Source organism: Symphalangus syndactylus, chromosome 1, assembly GCF_028878055.3.
Source record: "Symphalangus syndactylus isolate Jambi chromosome 1, NHGRI_mSymSyn1-v2.1_pri, whole genome shotgun sequence".
NCBI lineage: Eukaryota > Metazoa > Chordata > Mammalia > Primates > Hylobatidae > Symphalangus > Symphalangus syndactylus.
The window spans coordinates 29,523,908-29,547,145 of record NC_072423.2 but is presented as its reverse complement, the minus strand read 5'-3'; the positions used below and the strand labels follow the sequence as shown (position 1 = coordinate 29,547,145).

Sequence of the window (23,238 nt, the reverse complement as noted above, 5' to 3'; positions counted from 1 at the left end):
GCCTTTCCCTTGCCTAACAGAGCTGTCAGTCAGAGCGATGTCTTTGTCTTCTCTCTGCCTTGAGCAGTTACCTCCCTGCCAGCCAGCCATGAAATCTATGGGCTCCTGTATTGGGATGTCAGAAAGGCATGCAAATCAGAGCCTGGTTCCCCCTCCTTAGCTGCCCTTTTCTGACTTCAGCTGCTGTTAATATGAGAGAGATACCAAACGTACGATGAGTGCTACAAGCACCCGCTGCACCTCACTTGGCATTGCTGGGTATCATTAAGTGGGAGCAGCACTGGGAAGATGTAGGTATTTGCAGGTCTTTGGTATTGCCTCTCCTTTTGAGAGTTCTTCCTCATTTCTGAGGCGCTGGCTGCCTTGAATTTCTGGACTGTCTCACCTATTTCCTGCCTCCATACACACACAGACACTTCATTCAGGCTCACCCTAAAGTCAGGGCATCTGCCATGCTTGTACCTCATGAAAACAAGCTTGTCCTGTTTGCCCTCTGCCAGAGCGCATTCTAGGGAAAATGCCTCAGGTGAAGTCATAATTGTGTTTTTCGAGATTTCAGAGGCCACATGCAGCCAACTGGGAGGATGTATTTCGGCTCAGCAGATCTTTCAAGCGCCCCTCAAATTGCAACTGCTTGACTTAATCTAAAGTCAGCCACGTTGCTTCCTGAGAAGCCCACAGCCACACTAGCTGCTTCCCTCTCAGCCCCTCAAGACCTTGGGGGCCATCAAGGTTGAGTCCACGCTCCTGCATTTTTCCAGTTTATGTTACTAAATGTTATACAAAATACATGGGTCAGTACTTATGAATCTTTTCCTTGTGCTGGTATTTATGATAGGGAAATCTTACCTACTTTTGGAAATCTTGTTTTCATAATTATGTTAAAATTAAGAAAATTTAGATAGGATTTTGTGTTCCCCCTTAAAGAAAAAAATGATGAGACCTACAAATAAACATAAAATGTTCTCTTTAATTTTATTCAACCTCAGAGTGGGTTGGTTTCAAGTCCCAAACTTGTCATTTGGAAGCTGACCATGTGAGAGCAGTTTTAAAGAGAATATTCTAGAAAGTCATGGCTTTTGTTGACACTGACCAAGTCATTTTAGAAATTCTCATTTCTGTTTCCTTCTCTGTACAACTGGGTTAATTATATTTCTTTGCAGAGTACATTGAAAATGTATGTTAAAAACTGTTGGGTACATTAAGTATTGCTCATTATTCTGCTTCCCAGTTCCTTTTCTTTAATGAGAAAAAGGGATGGGGGTGTTTAACAGTTCAACAGTCTATCTCCTGCTAGGAATAATTGCTTGATTTTTTTTAATTGTTCGTAGCACTTCCTGAATTTGATTAATTTCTTTATATTCCATTTCTGTCTTTTCAAGACAGCAATTTCTTTGACTAAAAATTTAACAAGGCATGATATGATACTCATTCGCATATAAAAAGTCTACCAAACCTCTTTTTATGTTGAAACTTGTTTGTTTTTTGGAAGATGTTCTTCAGGGTCTAGCATTTGAGACCCAAACCATCCAATCTGCCCCATCACAAAGCACTTACAAGTTCTGTGCGATCCACACAGCTGCATCTCTAATGCCAGTGTAGAGGTTAAAGTCAGTTTAGGTGGTGCCTGCACAGATCTTAGAAGTTCAGAGAGTCTGAACAAAAGACAATGGCAACATTTCCATTACAGTGAGGGCTGAAGCACCTCTCAGGCTGAGATTGTAATGAACTCACCAGATGTACCAAGCCATTTAAAACAGCGAACTTCCCTGCACTGCTTGAGCAGTACTTGCTCTTACGAGACAGCAGGTCTGTCTGTCAGCTGCAGTCAGCACTCTGTGGTTTTTCTTTAGGTTGCTTTAAAAAGCCAGCCCTATGGGGCACCTAGCAGCATCATGCTGTGTGTGTGTGTGCATGTGTGTGTGATGTTCTTATCCAAGTCATGCTGTGGGTTTGTGTGTGTGTGTGTGTGTGTGTGTGTGTGTGTGATGTTCTGATCCAAGATGTAGTCCCCTTTGTCCAAAGAAGACTTTCAAGAAAGTTAAACTCAGTATATGACAGGACTTCAACAACAACAAATGAAAACGGAACAGTGATGAGTAAAATGGGTAGGAGGAAGTATTTATTACTTCATGTATATAGAATGAGCATAAATTTAGTTCTAAGTTTCCTGGCAGTAAAGCAAGCCAGTGTTAGGTTATGTAATTATTGTTACATGATAAATGAAAGCAACAAATTTATCTGGAAAGACAAACATTTTCCCAGCAGAAAATTCCAGGCTGAACTTATTTCCCAAAATCTTTGAGAGACACTTAAATAACAATGATCAGTGTCTTCAGCTGAAAAGAAGTACCCTTCACGTGGATGTTTTAAATACTCGCCAGAGGAAGACAAAAAATGGCATATTTAGAGAAGACTGTTCTGAAGGAGCAAATATGGTCCCAGTGAGTCTGTTTTACTACTTTCATGAAAAGCTAACTTGCTAGCCTCAAAGAAAGGGGTGTGAATGTGTCCACTGGGTTGTAACATCCTTTGGACCTGGTGGTTTATAGCCTGCTTACTGTTATGTTCTCTGACTTACTGAAGCAACCTTCTGGTTGCTGATTAAGGAAGGATACTAAACTGAAGGAGGAAGCCTTGGCATTCTGTTTTGAAATTGAGGGGCCCAATCTCCAGAAGGAGGCTCAGTCCGCCTCTACACAGAGTTGGGCTTTGGGGGCTTTCAAGAAGGACCAGTTTTTCTTAGAAGAACTTTTAATCTACTCACAGTTTTAGATGGATATTAGGATCGCAGAGCATGGAAGAAACTTTGAACTTTGAATCAAATATTTGTAATAGAAAGGTTGCATTAAATGCCGGGAGGGACCAGGTGGGAAATACTTAAGTGAGCTGGGCAGCCTGGTACACAGGTCTTCTTTTGTGTCAGTGCTGGACTGGTGAAGTGAAGAGTACATGCTCAGGCTGAAGTGCTCACCACCACTCAGCCCTGGCTGATGCTGCCACATGTGAACAGAGGCCCAGTATTGCCTGATCCTCCAGTTTTTCAGGAGAGGCTGGAAATCTTGATTTTACATAAGATCTGATCAGTTAGAAAGACGGGCTGAAAAAATTTGTTTTTTGCACTTTTGCAGGCCAAAGCAAACACATCTATTATCTAATTTCAGGTTAAGGGTTTTGAGTTTGTAGCCTCTAAGTCAAGGCCTTACTGTCCTACTGTCTTTACCATAAAGTGGCCTCAGATTGGCCCAATAGAATTTCAGACTTTTAGCAGAACTACATCTTGATTTTAAAAAACAGTTAAAAATGCTTTCCCAATGAGCTGATTAAACTGACCTAGAAAGTGGGAACGGACCACTTTTTCCGATTTAATTGGTTAAAGGCTTTTTTCCTGCCTGAGTGATTCTCATTCCAGAATAGTTGATGTTAAGCTGGTTTCTTGGGATAATTATGCAGCAAGTGCACTCCATTTCTTAAATTAGTACATTTATGGGCCAGCATCATGAGTAATCACATATATTTAATCAAATGCCACAGTCTGAAGTCTGTGTTTGTAGGCAACCTGGTATGCTACATGATGCTGAATCTGAGATATGTGATTAAGGCATAGTTTTCGAGAAGGGTTCATTGAATGGTGTACTCAAGTGATTGAGTTACATAACTGTTTATATGTGTCTGGTCATCTCCAAGCAGGAGTAACAAAAATATTAAAAGTATTGAATTGTTATGTGCCATGCATTGTGCAGAACGCTCTGTATTACCTCATTTAACCTTTACAAAGCTCTTTGAGTTAGATATTATCATTATCATCACCATCGTTCCTACTTTACAAACATGGGTACTCTGAGATGTTAAGTTCCTTAAATAACGTGGCCTTAGGTTCCACAGTTAGTACGTAGTGGAGTTCACATGCAAACCCAGGAAGTCTGGCTCACATCAGTGCTCTCTACCTCCCCAGAGCCCAGTTCTATACCAACATAACTTTTTTTTTAAGTGTTAGGAAACAAGTGTTATTTGGGACACCACAGTCCCTTGAAAGTCTAATGACAAGAAAAGACAGAATGCAAAGGCAGCAAGGAATGTGCTTGTGTCCCTACCCCTGTTTTCCCTCTTCTTCTTCATCTTAGGCATTCAGATATGTAGTATGAAAAAAAATCTTCTGAAATGTACAGTACCTATGGGCCGAAACACATAACAAGCCTGATGCTCCCACTGAGACTCAGGGCTCACAATTCTTTATCAAAAATGACAGCTGGAAGCAAACCTGTCCTGAATTTTCTTAGTTTAAGGGCACACATTTCCTATTCCTTTCTAGACAAAGGGAGGAGACCAACCTACAGCTTGTAAGCCAGATTGAATATTGGTTGTTGTGGCAGAGGTATGGTTTTTAATAGTTCAGTACAGGAAGGTTAATACAATATTATGCTAATTTGCTTAGTATCCAGTGTCTTCTGTAATTATTAATATCATCAGACTTGAGTATTGTTTTTATTAGGAGGGACCTTCTATCAAAGACCTAGTCTAAAATACAGCTTCCTTTTTATTATTCATGGTTAAATCAATGATAGCTGTTTGGCAGAGGTTCAAAACTATCCCTGTTAACTTGTTTTTAATGGTATTTGATTTATGTGTGTGCCCAAACCTCCCACATGTGTGTGGATGTATATTTACTAATTGCAGCTATATGCATTTAAATACAGTGTTATTGGTAGAAAACGAAACATAAAGCATGAGCAGTGTATAATTATTAAGGAGATGAAATTATAGTCTTTAACTCCTTCCAGAACAGGGATTTTTATAACGCAGCTTTGATTGTTTTTTATTTCAGATGAGCAAAGTTTGTGGATACTTTTGGGGATCAGTTTCTTACCTTTCTAACTAATTGTAAAATTCTTCCCTGTGGTGGACATAAATGAATTAGCACATTGGTTTGCCTGTTAATAGATTATTTTTCTTTGGGCTCACGCTGCCCTCCCAACTAGGAGGCGGGTGGACACCTCAGAACAAGATTGAAGCTCTTGGAGAGTTCCCTCAATGAGAGAACATCGGTTGCTTTGCTTATTTTTCTAAGCTGATTTTATAAACAAAGAAGATAACAGCATCTGATACCTGTGACATAACTTGTTCAACATTGAATGCATTTGTGTGTGTACTTGTAATTGTCCTGTGGAATGCTTATCATTCATGATATCTGAATTTTATTTTAGACAATCCATGGACACAAGGGACCAATCACTGCAGTGGCTTTTGCTCCTGATGGAAGATATCTTGCCACCTACTCAAACACTGACAGCCACATTTCTTTTTGGCAGGTAAGAGTAGATGCTCCAGGGTCTTAAAGCATATACTGCGTGATATGCCTTTGGTAGTAAGCCTTCCTGTTGAGCCTACCTGCCGGCCCTCCTTCCTGTCCTCCCTCCCTCCTTGCAGCAAACATCCAGTCTGTATTGATTGCTGATGATGTGCCAGGCACTAGCATGCAGGGTGCTGAGAATACAATTAGCAATCTGGAAAGAGGGGCATCTGCTCTCACGGAGCTTGCAGTCTGAAGTAGACATACATAAATAAGCAAGCAATTATGGTCCCAGGGGAGCCTGAGAATAAGGTTGTGGGAAGGCTTTTCAGAGGAAGTGACACCTAAGCTGAGGTTTGAGTGATGTGGAGGAAGGGCTGGGTGTTCAGGGTGGGTCAGGAGGTGTGGGTGGTTAAGAAGGGGGCACAGGTGCACATGTAGCCGTGAGCAAGGGCTGGCATGTTTGAGGGCCTGGCCTGAGAGGAATCGGGCAGGAGAAGCCTCGCTGGCTTCAGCTATTCATTTACACGAGGCCTTCACACAAGGTCCCTGGGTCTGTGACTCTAACAAGGCGTAGGGCATAGGATAATAAGGTGTTTTCTTAGTGTTCACCTCATGTCCCTTTTATAATTATCTCATTTTTCTTTGCATTCTGAATTTCCCACATAATACTCATAATTCTTAAGCCGTTCGAAACATTTCTTAAGATCTCACATAGTCTTTGGTAAGCAGTTCATGAGAATGCATATGTTTAATTCTGAATAAAATGAACATTAATTTTGAGCAACTAATTTTGGCAACAGAATATGTTTTATCCTCACTGCTTAATTGCTATCCCATCTTCTTTTTAATTACCTTACTCTTTTAGTCCTGAAAATTACCAAGAAATTAAACATTACCAACACCCCCAAAAAAGTTAATTTAAAATTTTGTTGTTACCTTTATTTTCTTAGAATGCCAGTATGTTTTATGAGATTCAGTTTATTGCTTTGAAAGCTAAAACAAAACAAAATAAAAGTTTAAACAAGGCTTCAGCACAACTGGGTGATATTTGAAAAAAATCAATAGATAATAAAATGTAAAATGGATACAATAAATTACTTAATTAACAACATGCTATTAAAGCATGACAACTTCAAAATCTGTCACAGACTTCTTCTACTTTTACCTAATTTAGTTTTTCAGTTTCTCATTAGCCTTTCTTCCAGAATATATCTCCAGCATCTTAATTCGCTCATATTAAACTCCCTTTATCAGAGATCTCACCCAGCCCTCATTTTCCCAGTGAGTAACCACAGCACTGGTGTTTTCCACTCCTGAAATTCCACAGTGATTCCGTTGGGTGTCCAGAAACTGGGCTTTTGCAGCAGTGGTTCTTTAAGGATTTTACCTACTGATTTTTTTGGGGTCCCTCCCCGGCTCATGTCTAACTCCATGGCCTCTATTATGTCAGCTGTACCTTCATACAAATTTTATTTCCTGTTCTCTTGGGATCTTGGAGGAATATTTCTATAAAGCTCCACTCATTCCACATTTATTAGATGTCTGAGTGGTAGGTACCGGCCTGTGCAGTAGAGACACAGATCAGTAAGTCATGGGTCCGTGCTTGCCAGAAACCTGTGTTCTGTCCAGGGTTTCTTCTTTGGAATAAACAAACAAAACATTTTTTTCCAACTTTCTTTCTGCTAAGAAAACATAATTTCTTATATAAGAAATACCTCACATATTAGCCAGATTTGAAACTTTTCCCGGTATTTTCAGGAGTATTTTAAATGGAATTTTCTAAATGGTAAATTATCTTTTCCCCCTTAGATCTTCAAGGTTTTATTTGGATATGCTCATCCCTTCCTTGAATATTTTTCTATTTATATCAAAATTACTGCCCAGGTCACTGATGGGATTATGGGTAACATCCTTTTCACTTAGAGATCAAGCTTGTTTATTAGATGGCTTCCTTTTCAGTTTCACTTAGAAATCAAGCTCATTGATTAGATGGCTTCCTTTTCAGGTAACATCTTTTCGTCTTCCAGTTCCTCTCTGAAGCCTCCTGCTTTGCCAAGCACACTCACATCTGTGTGCCTGGACACATGGCTTTGCACACAGTGGGGCTGCAGCACATGTCCTTAATCCACAAGCTCACCTACTCCAAGGGCTGCTTCCTGTTATCTGCATGTGCCAGAGCCAAAGCAGCCCAGGCAACACCCAGGTCATTCTTGCCTCTAAAACCAATATTGGAATTTAACATACAGCCCGTTTCTTGATGTTTGTGTTATACCAAACTCAGTCTTGAAATTTTAATGGAAGACACAAAAACAAGTCCTTTCAGCTTTCTCAGGAAAATGCAATGAAATCTCTTCCAGAAGTGTAGTTGTCTTATTTGAATTAAAAAGAGTCCAAAAAACTGTATTAGATCTACTGCTGCTCTCCCCAAATAGGCTTTGCTGATTTATTTAGATACATGTTGTTTCGTTGTAATGATGTATCAGAATACTTTTATATTATTCCAGTAAGTGTACTGTAATATATTTTGAAAAGTTAATGAAGTCTTATTAATACAGAACCTTACTAAAGCTATCAGCTATTAAAATCTTTGCTGAGAAATGAGTGTTAATGAGAAATATTGGTTGGATAATTACTCAAGTGAGACTTAGTAAGGTCTGTGTGCAGCATTACTTACATTGGGAATAGCATTAAAACATTTCCTGTTGTGATGAATTATAGCTGTGTTTCTGTGTGTTCAGAAAATAATCTTCACAGAACCAGTTTTGTGAAGCATTTATTTTTGAAGGGATGAAAAAAGCCAAAGTTACATTTGAGTGAATTTACATTCTCATCTGTCAAATGATGTAATTTGGCAGTCATTCAAGCCCTTTGATTTTCTAACCCCATTTTCTACAATTTGAATATTTCACTTCTCTGTATCCATTGGTATTTGAGCAAGAGGAGGAGTTTGGTAATGAAATACAGTCACAATTCTCTCACCCAAATCTTACCACCACTGTCCAGCAAATATCCTCTTTCAGAAATGCTGATAATAAATTAGGTAGATACTGGTTTCGTTTATTTTTATTTACTCCATTGTATAGTAGAATACTATTCAGCCATTTAAAAGGAATAATGTAAATCTATAGTCATTGACAAGAGAAGACTGCCATCAGCATTTTGTTGAACAAAAAGGCAAATTATGAAACTACATTTTAATATAAGCTTGTTTATATAAAATTTATTAACTCTGCTTCTCTTCATCTTTATGTATATGTGGAGGTCTGGAAGGTTGTTTACCAAAATTTTAACAATGACTGTCTTTGGGAAAAGATATTTCAGGGGTTTTTTGCTTTCCTTTTTGTACTTTTCTTTTTTTTTTTTTTTTTTTTTTTTTTTTTGAGACGGAGTCTTGCTCTGTCGCCCAGGCTGGAGTGCAGTGGCGCAGTCTCGGCTCACTGCAAGCTCCGCCTCCCGGGTTCACGCCATTCTCCTGCCTCAGCCTCTCCGAGTAGCTGGGACTACAGGCGCCTGCCACCACGCCCGGCTAATTTTTTGTATTTTTAGTAGAGACGGGGTTTCACCATGGTCTCGATCTCCTGACCTCGTGATCCGCCCGCCTCGGCCTCCCAAAGTGCTGGGATTACAAGCGTGAGCCACCGCGCCCGGCCGTACTTTTCTTTATTATTTGAATTTTCCACAATGAGTATTTACTATATTTTGCAATCAGGAAAAAGTGAATGTTACCAAATCTCATAATTCCACATAGTTTTCATTCGTTCAGGGCTCAAGATGTCCTTACTTGAGCATCATTTGTAGCCAGTCGCTATTCAAGAAAACATTAATATTGAATAACAAAATTGTTAGTTGTTTCAGAGAGAGTCATTTGTCTGAGTTTGTTGGAAAAATTAATACCGTTACTATAATACTTCACATTCATGCCAAATTTGAAGAGGTCATAGGGAAAGGATGATCTTGAGCAATGAATTTTAGTGAACATGGGGGTCTCTATTGTCCCACATGTTGTGTCCCTTATAGAATTTCACATATCCCTATTCTCAGGCAGGAAGGCTATTTGACCCGACCAAAGGCATTTATCAAAGTAGGGATGGCTCAGGTTATAAGAGGAACCCAGTTGTAATGGCCTTTTCTAAAATCTTTACATCTAGAGTATTCCCATGAGATATTCTCTCCCTTTTCATGTTTAGCTCTCAACCCATTTTTTGTTCGTGGCTAAATTTGAAGAGAGGAATTAAAAATAAGGAAGTGTCTGAGCATTATATGCCCCTTGCATTTTGAGTTACCAGCAGAAGTCAAGCTTGGTACATATAGTCATAGGAAATCTATAAAGAATGAAAAATACCTTGTAGTTATTTATCAACTGAGAAATTAGATTTTTTCTAAAACACACTATGGCTGTTGATGCCAGTTAATGTTAACCAGCAATCTTCTGGGTCATTTGGATCTATCAAATCAAGCTCATCATCATTATTTATATTAACTATTTGGGAACATCCAAGAAAGCAATAAGGCATTGATTTTTATCTTTTGTGAAGTTTTTGGGAAAAGGAGAGAAGGAAGCAAAGAAACAGGCTTCTGAAAGGGTGACAGTAAGGAACTGCCTGGCTGGAAACAGGAACCGAACTTTAACGGAAAGAGTTAACAATAACCATACATTTGGTTTTAAAATGTGACCTCGTACACTAGTGATTTTTTTTCACCTCTGTGTTGTGTTCGGCGCTATTATTAATGCAGGAAAATCAGTAACATTAGTCATCTTAAAAGGGTTATTACTCAAGATGATTTAAATTGTGAAAATGTCAGTGGAGCCTGCACGCACTCTGCTAGAGATGCCATGATTTACGCCCTCTGACACCATCCTGCTGCTGAGAAGGGCTAGAAAAAGGAATGGCTTGTGTTTTGCACTGATCCACATGCAGGGGATGATGTCAGTGATAACACATCTTAAATGTCCTAGGATTTGCCAGAGTTTCATGGATCAACCATTTGTAGATGTTGGATCATAATCTGCATGCTTCATGCAAATCTCTAGAATCTTACACATTGAGATGGAGGTTATACTGGAGAGAAGCATTGGAAATGAAAATTAGTACAAAGAAAAAGTGTTATTTCCGAGGCTGCTTTCCAGATTTTCAGTATTCTTTCTGTGTGATATTATAATAGCACACACGATGCTATTGAAAATATTTTAAGTAATATTTAGAATCTAAATAAATCTTCAGACTCAGTTGCTTAGGAAACAGTTCACTTAGACACCTACCATTCAATATTTAGTACTTCAACCTGAATGCATAGTTGTTCATGAATCATAATTTTCATTTATTTTTCATTTATGTGGCTGGATTAAGAAAACCTAAAATTTAAATCCAGAAAAACTGCCAAAAAGCAGAAATCATCAATTGATAAAAAGGTATTGTCAATAAAATATTAACAGCAGACTCTCCTTAGTATGATAGCAAAACAGTGAGGAACAGACATTGTGTTGAGATGAAATTGATTCTGGTTCTGCACTTTATAATAAGCAAGAGCTTTCCAGAAAGCGAGTTTTTAAAAAGCAAGTGAAGAGTGAAGGTATTAGTAGGTGGGAAATGGGGGTGGAAGGGAGTCTTGAGCTTTATTTGATCCAGTAAATTGTCACTCTATCTACTGCTTAACTTTGCTTCCTTTTCTTGAACTAATTACAAATCCCAAAACTTGTCTTTGCTGACTCATCCTTCAGGGAGTGCAGTTAGCATTGTGGTAAAGAACATGAAAGTCTTCAGTTTTAAATATCCACAATTTCCAAATACCTGTGTTGTCTAAATGAACCATTAAGAGCTATAATTTAGCTCTCTTCCTAAAGATCCATGGACTCTCCTGTTGTCAGGTTCTACCCCCATAAAATTCCTCTAGATTTCTGCATTTACTGTAACAGCATCAGAACAATTCCAAGCACACTGAAAGGAACTTTTGAGGTTAAGAACAAGCTCAGGTGAAGGAGAATAACCATGATGGAGGAGAAAGTGGCCAGAAGAGATCGACCCAGTCTCTGTGATAGGGAAAGGGAGAGGACTGTTCAAGTGACACATGTGCTCTCCTGTCCCTCCAGATGAACACATCACTGCTGGGAAGCATCGGCATGCTGAACTCCGCACCTCAGCTGCGCTGCATTAAAACCTACCAGGTGCCCCCTGTGCAGCCTGCGTCCCCTGGCTCCCACAATGCCCTCAAGCTGGCCCGGCTCATCTGGACTTCCAACCGCAACGTCATCCTCATGGCCCATGACGGGAAGGAGCACCGCTTCATGGTCTAGCGCTGCTGCCCGCCGCCGTGACTGCGTTTTAGTTCTCTAAATAATCCAAGCCGATGTTGCTCTGTCCTTCCTCACACCAGATTGTTCCCAAGGGCCTGCCCACCCCAGTGCCGTCTAGGGGCGCGGCCAGGTCTTGTCACTTGTGCATGCTTCTCGGGGGGCAGAACCCGCTCGTGCCATCTATCAATTCAGAGGCACGCACACATGCTCTGCAGGATGTGGCCATCCTGTCACCAGGTAGTTTTTCCCTGCCAGAGATGGGCAGGGAAAGCCAGCGGTTCCTGGGAACGCTCTTGTTGCTTGGTGCAACAGAAGCACAAAAATCAATAAACACTGTGATTGCACTCCCAGCCCAGATCAGCATTTTTAGCCATCTCAACCCCACCTCTGAAGTGCTGCTTCAATCTGGCCGTTCTGGCACTGGGTGTTGAGGTCATGTGGCAGTCCTCATGATTGAAATTATTGCCCTTTGAATTTCCTAAAATATTGTTTACCAAAAAGATTCTGTGTTTACATGTTCTTTTCTTCTGGTGATTGCTAGGAAATTACTCAATCCAATTTCCTAGGGTTTAGCTACTGCCTTCTTTATCAACATCTAACCAATTTGAGATTCATGATTAATTATGTACACAAAAATATTTTCCTTGTAGAAAATAGTTTTCCAGACAGCCTTCTGAAGTGCTCATCTCTTGCTTAAATGATAGTATATTTAGTAGTTTAAAATAAAAATAATCACTCCCTATGATCTAGTTAATGTAATTATCCAGTCACTGTAACTAATCTCTTGAAGGGACTTTTGTGATAAAGAGCCAAGTTCAGAAGCATAACGTGTACCGAAAATGAAGACTCTCCTATCTACTGCTACAGATCCTGTTGAAGAAAGAGCTTACCCCTTTCCCCTGGAAACCTTGCAATCCTGTAGTTCCCATATGTGTGACATATGTCAGTTATGAAATTATTATAATTCAGCCTTCAAACTACTACTGATCAACTAAAGGAAAGCTAATAAGGTGTTTCTTTTAAACAAGTATTCTGGAAAATAATAACTATGGCACAAATGTTCAGGAGTGTATATAAAAATGTGTGGCTCTCAATTTATTTCAGCAGACATTGCAGTGAGGGTGTTCATTATGCTTCTAAGTAAGCTTTAACTAGATCACTTTCTTCTTATGTCAGATTGTTCTGGTTCTAGCTCATAATAATGAAAAAATAGAATAATATTTTGTATGAATTGTTTCTAACCTTGATCTGTATATACTTGTGAGGGGTTGTTTGGTTGCCTAATTGTTAATTGGTTGGTTAGTTGGGCAAAATCATTTATTACATGCAAAAATAGAAAATTATTTGTTAAATTCAGAGAAAATATGTGAAGTTTACAAAGGAACCAAAATGATAATGGGAGAATTTAGTCTTAAAAGTTTAGGTTGTCAGAGTTTATCTAATATATAAAAAAGTAGGATCAAAGTCTAGGAACAAACATTGGTTATTTCACTGAAACAGATTTTTAAAGAACATATTAAGAAATTAAGACCATTAGATCATCTCTTTCATATTGATATGATGTTATTTCCATTGACGGCAAATCTATACTGTTCCTTGGTTTTAGAGTTGGGTATTCTTTCAAAAGTGAATTTAGGCACATGCATGTACATTGTATTTATAAAGATTATATATGTAGTTTCCAAGGAAGAAACAAAGACCTATACAGTGTAGACTTTATTTGTTTGGTGAACGTGCTGTTGTGTTTGGCATAGCTAGAGAAATGTAAGGTAAACTAAAAGGCTCACTTTGTTTTCCAATGGGTCCAGAGTCTTCTCTATACCCAACATATGTTTACTTTATGAACTTAAATGGAAATTAATTTATTGTAGGCTACATCTCTATTTGGAATGATGAGGTAAATGTATACCTTAGCATTTTCTTTAACAAAAATATTCTGTGTATCAGGAAAGAGGTGTGAGAGCGGTAGGCAGCCTGCCGCAAACACACGGATGGCTCCCACCGCCACGAAGGTTGAGAACAAAGCCAGGGGGCCCAGAGGAGCAACAGCCCTGAGTCATAAGCGTGGGTCGGCCTTTCACGTGTTCTGTCTGCACAGGCAACCAAGGCCAGTAGAAAGCTGTGGCTGCAAAACCCTGGGGTGGATGATGTTTGATGATTAGACGGTCATCTCTAACTGCTAAACTAATACCTGCATTCTTGTTAACATAAATCTCTCCTTGGCTATTTTAATAGCCACGGTCCCAAACTTCATCCCAGCTTAGATTTCTCAGCACTGAGGTCAACTCTGCATTGTCATCCCAGCGTGCACCTTTAATGTTTTATTGATTTCATTGGCACTGTATTTGGACCTGTCCTTGTATATGTAGAGACATATGTGGCTTCATTGGTAATTTACAAGCAAAAGATGACATGATGTGACACCTGTATGAAAATGTAATGATTGAACTCCCTGCGTACAGCGAGTGAATTAAAATGTCTGCCTCTCCAGACATTTCTTAATGATTCCACTTAATAGACTCTATGTGTGCTGAATGTTCCTGTGTACATATGTGTGTTAAATAAAACAATTGTATTGAAAACTGTTTTTCTCACAATATTACCTTTTCCAGTGTTCACTCATCTTAAACATCCTCAGTTGAAATCCGTATGCTCCCCTAGCCCTGCTGCCTCTAATCATTCATTTCCCAGGAGAACTGGCTTGGGAAAAGGCAACTTATTCCCAGAGGACAGTAGAGCAGAAGTACAGAAACTCTGCCTCCAGAAACTCACTGGCACCCTCTGTGGTTTGGGCAAGGGCGTTGCATGCGTGTTGCTTTATCTCTACATGCTCCCAAATAGACTGTTAATGGCACCAAATCATATCTTGTCAGATTGGATGGCATGGGTTGGCTGCCTCTCGGGAGCGAGGCTGAGATCATTAAGTTCATTGCATTTCACACTCAGTTTGGAGTCGAATTTGAATCCCTGAGGTAAAGGGTATAATTGGTTTTCAGAAAAATCAAGAATAATAAAATAGGTCCTTACTGCTCATAGAGGGTTATGTGTAAGTAGTGAATGTACTTCTTTTCTCTTAATTATTTCAGATAAGAACACAAAAGCTTGAATTGAGTCAATCATCATGTAACAGTATAATTTGCTATAAGAATTCTGTGAACATTCCAGGAGTGGTCTGAGGCATCTTTGGCCCTATTAAATGCCCACTGTGGGCCCCAGGAAATGTTGTAACATCTTGTGACTTAAATGTATTCTTATAGGGAAAATAGGGGCAGTAACAGTTCTATATGATCAGTGATCACATAAACTGATCAAATGTGGAAAGGGTGTGACATTAATAGGAAGGTAAAGCCAAGCAGTGCTGGGTGAACTTTCACCTTTCACCCCTTCGACTGACTGACAGAGCTGAGTGTTGAAGAAAATCAATACTTTGGAGCCAGGAGGGAAATATTTCTACCCTCTAACTAGAGAATGTATTTTGACAAGGCCAAGATAATCCAAGCTGCGCAGGAGAAAGAGAAAAGAAGACTCATTTTTAAAGCCTGACACTTCAAGGTGTTTTTGTGCAATGGTTTAGAGATCGTCAATACATACAAATACCAAAGGTCAAAAAGAAAAGCCAGAAGAATTTCAAAAATTAGATGTTCAGTTCTTTTTGCTGTTAAAAAAAAAGACTACAGAGAGTTTTGTGCTTGTAATTGTCCTCTTAATGAACCAAGCTCACAACTGTATGAACATTGAGGTGATCATCCTTCTTTAGTCAAAAGTTATATTTTTGAAGCAGCAGAATAATGAATATTGAATGCTCAAAAAGCATTCAGACTTCCTGCTTCTGTACACCTTTTGGCTACAAATTGTTTTGTTTTTTTTGAGTGATTACATTGTTTTGTGCTAACATCTCAGAATTTGGTTTTGCAATTCATGTTGATTCTGCCATAATGGCATTGTAAATCCTGGATCCTCCTTCACATTCAGTTCAATCCTTTGCATGAGAAAAGAGTTCTTGTACCTAGAACTTAATTTTTTTCTAGTTTCCCAAGTCCCTTTAAACAAATTACTTACGAAGATATTCTAATTAATGTCTCTGAGTGAGAGGTTTATGCACCTCTAGAAAGATGGTAAACAATTCATTCTTACCAGCAAGATTAGAGCCATTCATTCTGTAGACAAATACCTCCATCAAGTGGATATAGATTCTTTGCTTTCCTACTGATAAGAAAACTAAGAAGCCATTGGTGCCCATACCTTCCAGACAATCTCGGAAGGACAAAGGAATCTTAAGTATCTAAAGTACATCATCAGGCCTGCTGTAAACGTGCTAATTAAAGAGTATTAAAAATACAGTGAAAATATAGCTTCTATTTATATACCTGCTTACTCATTAATAAATCCCATTCTATTCTGAGGTGATAGATCAGGCTGGAAATTTTTATTTTGTTTTGTTTCAAAAAGAGAACGCAGCCAGCCAAACCTCCTCAATATTCTGAGATTTCCCAGAGAAGGCCAGGCGTCTAGCACTGCTTGAATTGTAGGGGTATGAAGTAAATATGTGCTGCATTTGTGAAATCCATTTTATTGCACCTGTCAAATGCTGAGAAGAGTGGCACATAGGAAGCACTCAATAGATGTAAGCTAATATTTTTAGGAGACAGGAGTCCTAATTGAGCATGGATAAACAAGATGACCTGTGTTCTTTGGAAAACTTGGACTTTTGTTTTATGTTTTCATCTCTATGTGGACTCCACAAGTAGATCTGAACATCCTATCCAAAGGAGGGCTTCTGTGGTTTTGTTTGTATTCCCCAGCTGCTTTGCCATATTGCTATGTGTTACCACCCCGCTTCTCACCAAAATTTGTACACATTAAGAAATGCCAAAATACGTGCCAATGGAGGAAACTGGTTGGTTGTGGCTGAAGTTATCACTGATTCCTCAAAAAGAAGATCACTGCATTAAATGTAGGACTCACGTTAGCATCAGGGATGACTTTGAGTTTCTTAATGCGTTTCTTCCAAATATGCATCTATCGAGATTGAATAAGACTCTGGACAAAAGTATTGTAGAGTGGATTTCATGGAATCACCAAAGCACAGGAAACTGAATATGTAGGGTCTGTTGCCAATATCTTCTTGTTCTGACTTAGCATCAAAATGACATAGTGCTTTAGTCTTCCCAAATTTGAAATGTATTCTCTAAAACAGCAGCCTTCAACCCCTGGTATCAGTCTGTGGCCTGTGAGGAACCAGGCTGCACAGCAGGAGGTGAGTGGTGGTGAGCCAGCAAAGTTTCATCTGTATTTCCAGAGGTCTCCATCACTTGCATTATTGCCTGAGCTCACCTCTTGTCATATCAGCTGCGGCATTAGATTCTCATAAAAGTGTGAATCCTATTGTGAACTGAGCATGTGAGGGATCTAGTTTGCACTATCCTTATGAGAATCTAATACCTGATGATCTGTCAGTGTATCCCATCACCCCCAGACAGGACCGCTTAGTTGCAGGAAAACAAGCTCAGGGCTCTCACTGATTCTACATTATGGTGAGTGTATAATTATTTTATATACATAACAATGTAATAATAGAAATAACGTGCACAATAAATATAATGCATTTGAATCATCCTAAAACCATCCCCAACCACCAGCGTTTTTTGCATGAAACTGGTCCCTCGTGCAACAACTGTTGGGAAATGATGCTCTAAAACTTGACCCACCCAGCGGCACTTCAAGTTTTAGTGAAAATGTGTGAATAAAGATATGGCAATGAAACATTATTTGTATTCAATCAGCAAGCTTTTATTGAACCTTAGAATATGCCAAGCATATGTTCTTTATTTTATTTTCCTCTTGCTGATGAGCTCACAATCTCACCAAGAACCATAACACTATGGAATAGGTGCTGAGACCCGGGGCAGGTAAAGAGCAATGAGAACACAGGAAGTGATCAATTCTGATGAGGTGGTATTGTTAGGTTTCCCAGAGAGGAAGCATTTGGGCTAGGCCTTAAAAAATAAATAGGAATTAATTAGGAGGATACTGGGGATGTTATAATGTAGGAATTTATGGAAGTCAAAGTTTTGTGTGATCGGAATGGGTATAAACTACTTCAGACCTACAACCTGAAGGGCATTGGTAGATGCTGCCAACAATCCAGAAAGTTCTTCACTTTGCAGCCATTATTGCAATAACAGAAAACCAGACTCCTGTGTCAAAGGACACTCGAAATCCATAAGTCAAAAACCCTAATAAAAGATTTTTCCGGCTTTAGTGTTTTCCATGTTTCATTTTCTTTATTTTAAAAAAAAGTTTTTGTTTTAAAAATGAGTTGTGTCTCCTCCTACTCCTGGATTCTACTGTGTGACTGGCACAGTGAGTTGAATGCCTGACACAGTGCACTGCCCAGGTCCCCCCACCCCCACCCAAATCCCACTGCAGAACCGAAGCATGCTGACAGATGTGTGCTGAGTCCTTCCGTAAAGATTGCTTCCCAGCCAAAGAGAACTGTCTCACCCAAGGTCATGCTTCCTTTCCTGGGGAGCAAACACATCCCATAATGGGTCAGGAAAGAGATTTAAAGACCCAGCCTCAGCCGAGGTGTGGTGGCTTACGCCTGTAATCCCAGCACTTTACGAGGCCAAGGCAGGGAGGATCGCTTGAGGTCAGGAGTTCAAAACCAGCCTGGCCAATGTGGTGAAACACCATCTGTACTAAAAATACAAAAATTAGCTGGGCGTGTTGGTGGGCACCTGTAATCTCAGCTACTCTGGAGGCTGAGGCAGGAGAATCACTTGAACCCAGGAGGTGGAGGTTGCAGCAAGCCGAGATCGTACCACTGCACTCCAGCCCGGGCAACAGAGTGAGACTCTGGGTGACAGAGACTCAGCAAGTCGTAAGGAAGGTGCTAAGGATGGTGAGTCTCCGCTTCAATAAATAAATAAGTAAATAAATATAAATAAATAAATAAATAAAAATAAAAGACCCAGCCCCAAGCTCCATTTCGAAACCACTTGGAAAGGCCATCCCAGCTCCAGAACTCCTTTGAGCATTGACTGAAGGCTTCACTGAACTGCATCCCAGCTCAACCTCTCTCTCTGCCCCTACAGATGCTGATCCCGAGAACACTGCTCCATAAACTTCCTATGTGCAGACCTCTCTAACACACAGTCTGCCTCCCAGGGAACCCACCATGAGTGGCCCAAGAAAACAGATTCGAAAGTGGAGTTTGGGAGCTGAGCCACCCATTGAACCATGGCAAGAAGGACCCATCACTGGTGGTGGGCCCTCATGGACAGCCTCTGGCATGCTTGGCTGCACAATTGTTAAAACTTTCCTTGGTGATGCTTGTATGGCATGCTGATGGAGGGCGATGTGCTGGAGGGTACCACGTGGCAGGAATTGAAAAGTAAGGGAAGGGAAAAATTATAAAGACAATGGACTTGGATGACTATTGTGGAGTGCTCTGGAAAAAGACAATGAAAAGCTGAAGGGTGATTAATCACCCAGTAGAGGCTAAATGTGAAAGCCAGAGAGACTCCTTAGCAACATCCAAGGAGAGCTTCATCTCCTACAGCCAAACATGGGCAGGCTGAGCCCATGGAGAAGCACAGCTCCAGAGGCTGAACCCGCCTCTGAAAATCTGCTGCCCTGGGGTCAGAGCCCTGACAGAGGTGAACGGGGTTCTCTGGGTTGATGCACTTGAACAATCTTGAACCTCCGATTCCAGTAAACCCTCCTCGGGCCTGCCTACATGGCCTGCTCCTTCCTGTTCAAAGCCGGCGCTCCTCCTCCTTTGCTTGAAGATAATGCAGAGGCTTCTCCCGTGCAGAACTACACGTGCCCCCCACTGGAGTGACTTGGGTTAAGTCATGGTACAACCTGGCTGCCAAAGTGCTGGACCTGCTAGGACAGGGAAAGAACCATCTCCCATAGGAGCTGTAGGTCCTCACCAACATGTACCCAACATAGCCACTGAAAAGGGACTGGATTTAGCAGGTGCTAGGTCAAGGGGAAACAGACTATAAAGTGGGTCAAGGGAGAGTTTATCGATAGGAGATTGAACAACCTGCAAGGACCCAGGGAAAAGGTGCTGCCCTGATGTTATAAGCTGCTCGGCTTGGAGAAAATGGTGGCTGACACTAAGAAGAAATGTCAGAACTGACGTGACGGAGGGTGGAGGCAAGAATAGGAAAGATCAGAGTGAGGAGACTGCTGAGGTATGCTAGGTACCCCCAAATCCACTGGATGCCTCTGCTCTGCGAGAGAGGCTGGGGACATTCATTCCAGCAATGAATGGAAGGAAGGTGCTAGAAGGGCACCCACATCCCTGCAGGCCAGGACTGAGGGTAGAAGATATCATGACAGAACTGGGCCCCAGGTATCAAGGGGGATGATAAGGTCCTGAAATAATACAGACCTGGTGGGTGCAATCATCATAATTAGTAGCAAGTTTGGAGTGGTGGCCAGAGAGACCAGACCTGCAGAGATCTTTGGATCTAATAAAACCTGTCATCGCTAAGTGCAAGATGGGAGGGCAGCCAACAAGGGTATTGTTGTCTATACAAGCAAAAGAAATAAAAAATGGATCACAGGAGGCTGAAAGCAGCCATTCCAGTAAGAAGTCAAAATCCCTTGCCTGGTTTGTAGACCCAAATGGCATGGTTAGCAGGAGCTCAGACCTCTCATGGATGAGGCTCTGGGTTTGCCCAGTAGTAAGCAATGGAAAGTAGCAGAGATTCTTGCCAAGGGGGAGGGGAGAGTTTAGAATGAGTAGTAGAGAAGGGAAGCAATAGATATCAGTGGTGGCTTTAGGAGCAGCTGCAACAGCAGGGGTTGTAGTTTGTTCCACTAATATTTCTGTTATGTTTCCCCCAGAATCCTGGAATGGCTGTTCCCAGGCTTTTTTCAAAGCAAGTGGATCTGTGTGGGGCAAAGGGTGAAGGCAGGGGACACCGTGGTATGCGCTCACTCCCCCAGGTACTGGGTTGTTGGCAGCTGACGTTTCCCAACTGAGACCTGCTACAGGAATTGCTTGAGGCTGAAGAGAGCCACTCTCCTCAAGGCCTCATCCTCCTCCCTAATGAGAGCTACACCCAATAACCCATCATGGGGATAAAAGGACTCAACCCTCTTTGCTTCAGTTTGGAACATCTCTGAAGGGCCATTCCAGCTTCATAGCTCCCAGGGCATTTGGCAGAGAACTCTGTTGCAACCACATCACAGTCCAGCTCCCCCCTGCCTATGTATTGCTTCCTTCACACAGGTATTGATCCCAGGAACACTTTCTAATACACCCACTTTCAGCAAATCTGTCTCAGAGTCTTCTTCCCAGATGACCTCGCCTAGGTTCAAGTATGGCTCTGCCACTTATTAGCCAGATAACTCCCTTTGCATACCACTCATATCTCCATGTCCCTGGTGTCCTTGCCTGGAAAATGGGAACGATGATCATGCCTCCCTCATAGTCTTCTTATAAGAATGAAAAGAGAAAAGAATGAAAAGAAAAAGAGAAAACTTAGACCATTGTAAACATTGAGTGAATGCTACTATCCTAACTCTTCTTGTCTCCTTGAAGTATAATTATGAGATTTTTCACGTCTTCATTTCCTGCTTCTGTGTTACAGGAAAATACGCTTTACCATGAACTCTATTCCTGTGTTTTTTTTTTTCTTTCTTCAGCCAAATCCAAATGCTCAGTTTTAAAAAGTAAAGAGGAAAGCTGGAAGGGAACTAATATTTCTGAGGACTTATTTTGCACCAGGTACCATAGTAGGTGCATTCATTATTTTTCTTAATTCTTCATTCTGAAAGCCATGAATTATCTCCCTTTTAGAAATGAAAATAACTTGGTCACGTAGACAAATGACCAAGATTGCACCAAAAATAAAAGGGAAATCTAATATTTTTGAGTCCCAGACTCTGTTGCCAAGGCCCAGTTTCCCGTTTTTCCAGTGGCCCTTGTGGAACAGGAGATGAGGAGGGAATTGTCAGGGAATATCCGGCCACACTCTTTAGAAGCAGGAGGAAGTGTGAGAGAATAGAAGAGGTTTTTGGTTCATGTAAGCCACTGTGTTTCCCTTTTGGATGTATGGCCATTGCACCAAATTTTACAAGTACTGGAACTATGTTGATTCTCATTTGTGAATAGTAGGACTATTCACAAATGAGTGATTTTACAACTCAGCAACCAGTTTTTTGTTTGTTTGTTTGTTTTCTTGTAGACCACGGATACTTTCTTTGGGAAAGTGGAAGTTGATTGACAGCAATTGGCCCTGCTTTTCATTGATTATGCAGTAGCATTTGGTGCTGCTGTCCAGTCCCTGGCACTGCCCCCTCTCCTTGCCTTCATGGGGCCACAACTTTCTGACTTCTCCCAATTGCTTTTGCAGACACCTCCTCTTCCTCTAGATACTCTTCTCCAGAGAGGCAATCTTTAATAACTTGAGAGTCACTGATATATATAAAACAGACTTCCGAAACTTAAGATTGAAAAAATGGTTTGCCTCCCAGGTGACTTGAACAGAGAAGTATTACAAGACTTACTCCCTCCACTTGGCCGGAATCAACAAAGAGCACCCCCTGACAGGACAGCGGCCATTCCAGTCTCTATTGTCACATATCGGGTTTACATAGCCTTAGTTCCCCATCCCTGATGATCTCATTCTGGGAAATATTGGAATGTATCAGAACCTCCCAGAGCAAACCATAATATGCCACCATACTCACATCCATTAGCCTCAGCTTTGGCCCTGCAGCAGGCTCCAGGCTGTGACACACATCTTAGGTCTCTTTTCTAACAAGTCAAGGGATTGAGGGTCCAGATGTGCTTGGAGGCCATGTGAGGCATTTGACATATGTAATTTCACTTAAGTCTCTCAATAATTTGGAATTAGCCCACATTGTATAGGTTAGAAAACTGATACACTGACAGGTTAAGTAAGTGGTCTAAGGTCACACAGCTAGTAAGGTGGTAGAGCTGGGATTAAAATCCAAAGTGCTCTTTCCTCTCCATCAATGGACGCTATCATCAAGGCCAGCTTTATAGTAGCGGAAGAGACATGCTTTATTCTCATATTGACCTCAGTAAAAAACCAAGGACCTCAAAATTCAATCTTCATTTATTTATTCCACAGTGACTTATTGAATGCCTATTATTTTCCAGGCATTTCTAGCAAGGGTGAAATTAATACAGTGCAGGCACTCACATCCTTTATGCATCTCAAAGGCTATCTAGCTAATGCGCTGGATGTTGTGAGGCCCATTATCCATAGTGTATACACACACACAGCCCCTCCTTCTGATGGTTTAACTTGGAGCAATGCTCAATGGTTGTGCATAGCCAGAAACACGCACTGTGCACACAGGCACTGAGTTCTGGGTCACCTCCCTGGCATCCCAGGCCTCTGTCTGCTTCCTTCAGTGCTTCCTTCTTCAGCTGCCCCTCCCTGGATCCCAACCACCTGAGCTCCATCCATCCCTGATTTTATTCCTTTTTTTTCTCTTCCAGCTCTGATCCACAGAATTCCTCCCCAGGACGTGTGATCCAAGCCTGAAGCATACAATGGGAGCACAGAGGAGGAGGGAACAGAGAAAAGAAACGAGCATCAGCCTTGGGAGTGTCTCCTCTGACTGTAGAGTCATGAGACATTAAGATGAACATTCA

General features: G+C 40.9%; 1 protein-coding gene across 5 annotated transcripts in view; it reads left to right on the top strand.

Moving 5' to 3' along the window:
• The window catches only part of WDR7 (WD repeat domain 7), a 371,052-nt gene extending 356,885 nt beyond the window's left edge, over positions 1-14,167 (top strand). For all 5 annotated transcript variants that reach the window (XM_055298166.2, XM_055298151.2, XM_063641394.1 and 2 more), the window contains 2 exons: positions 5,205-5,309; positions 11,382-14,167. In XM_055298166.2, coding sequence (XP_055154141.1) covers positions 5,205-5,309; positions 11,382-11,585 — 309 coding nt within the window. In that variant the 3' untranslated portion in view covers positions 11,586-14,167. The remainder of the gene's footprint in view (positions 1-5,204; positions 5,310-11,381) is intronic.
• Positions 14,168-23,238: the final 9,071 nt, after the last annotated feature.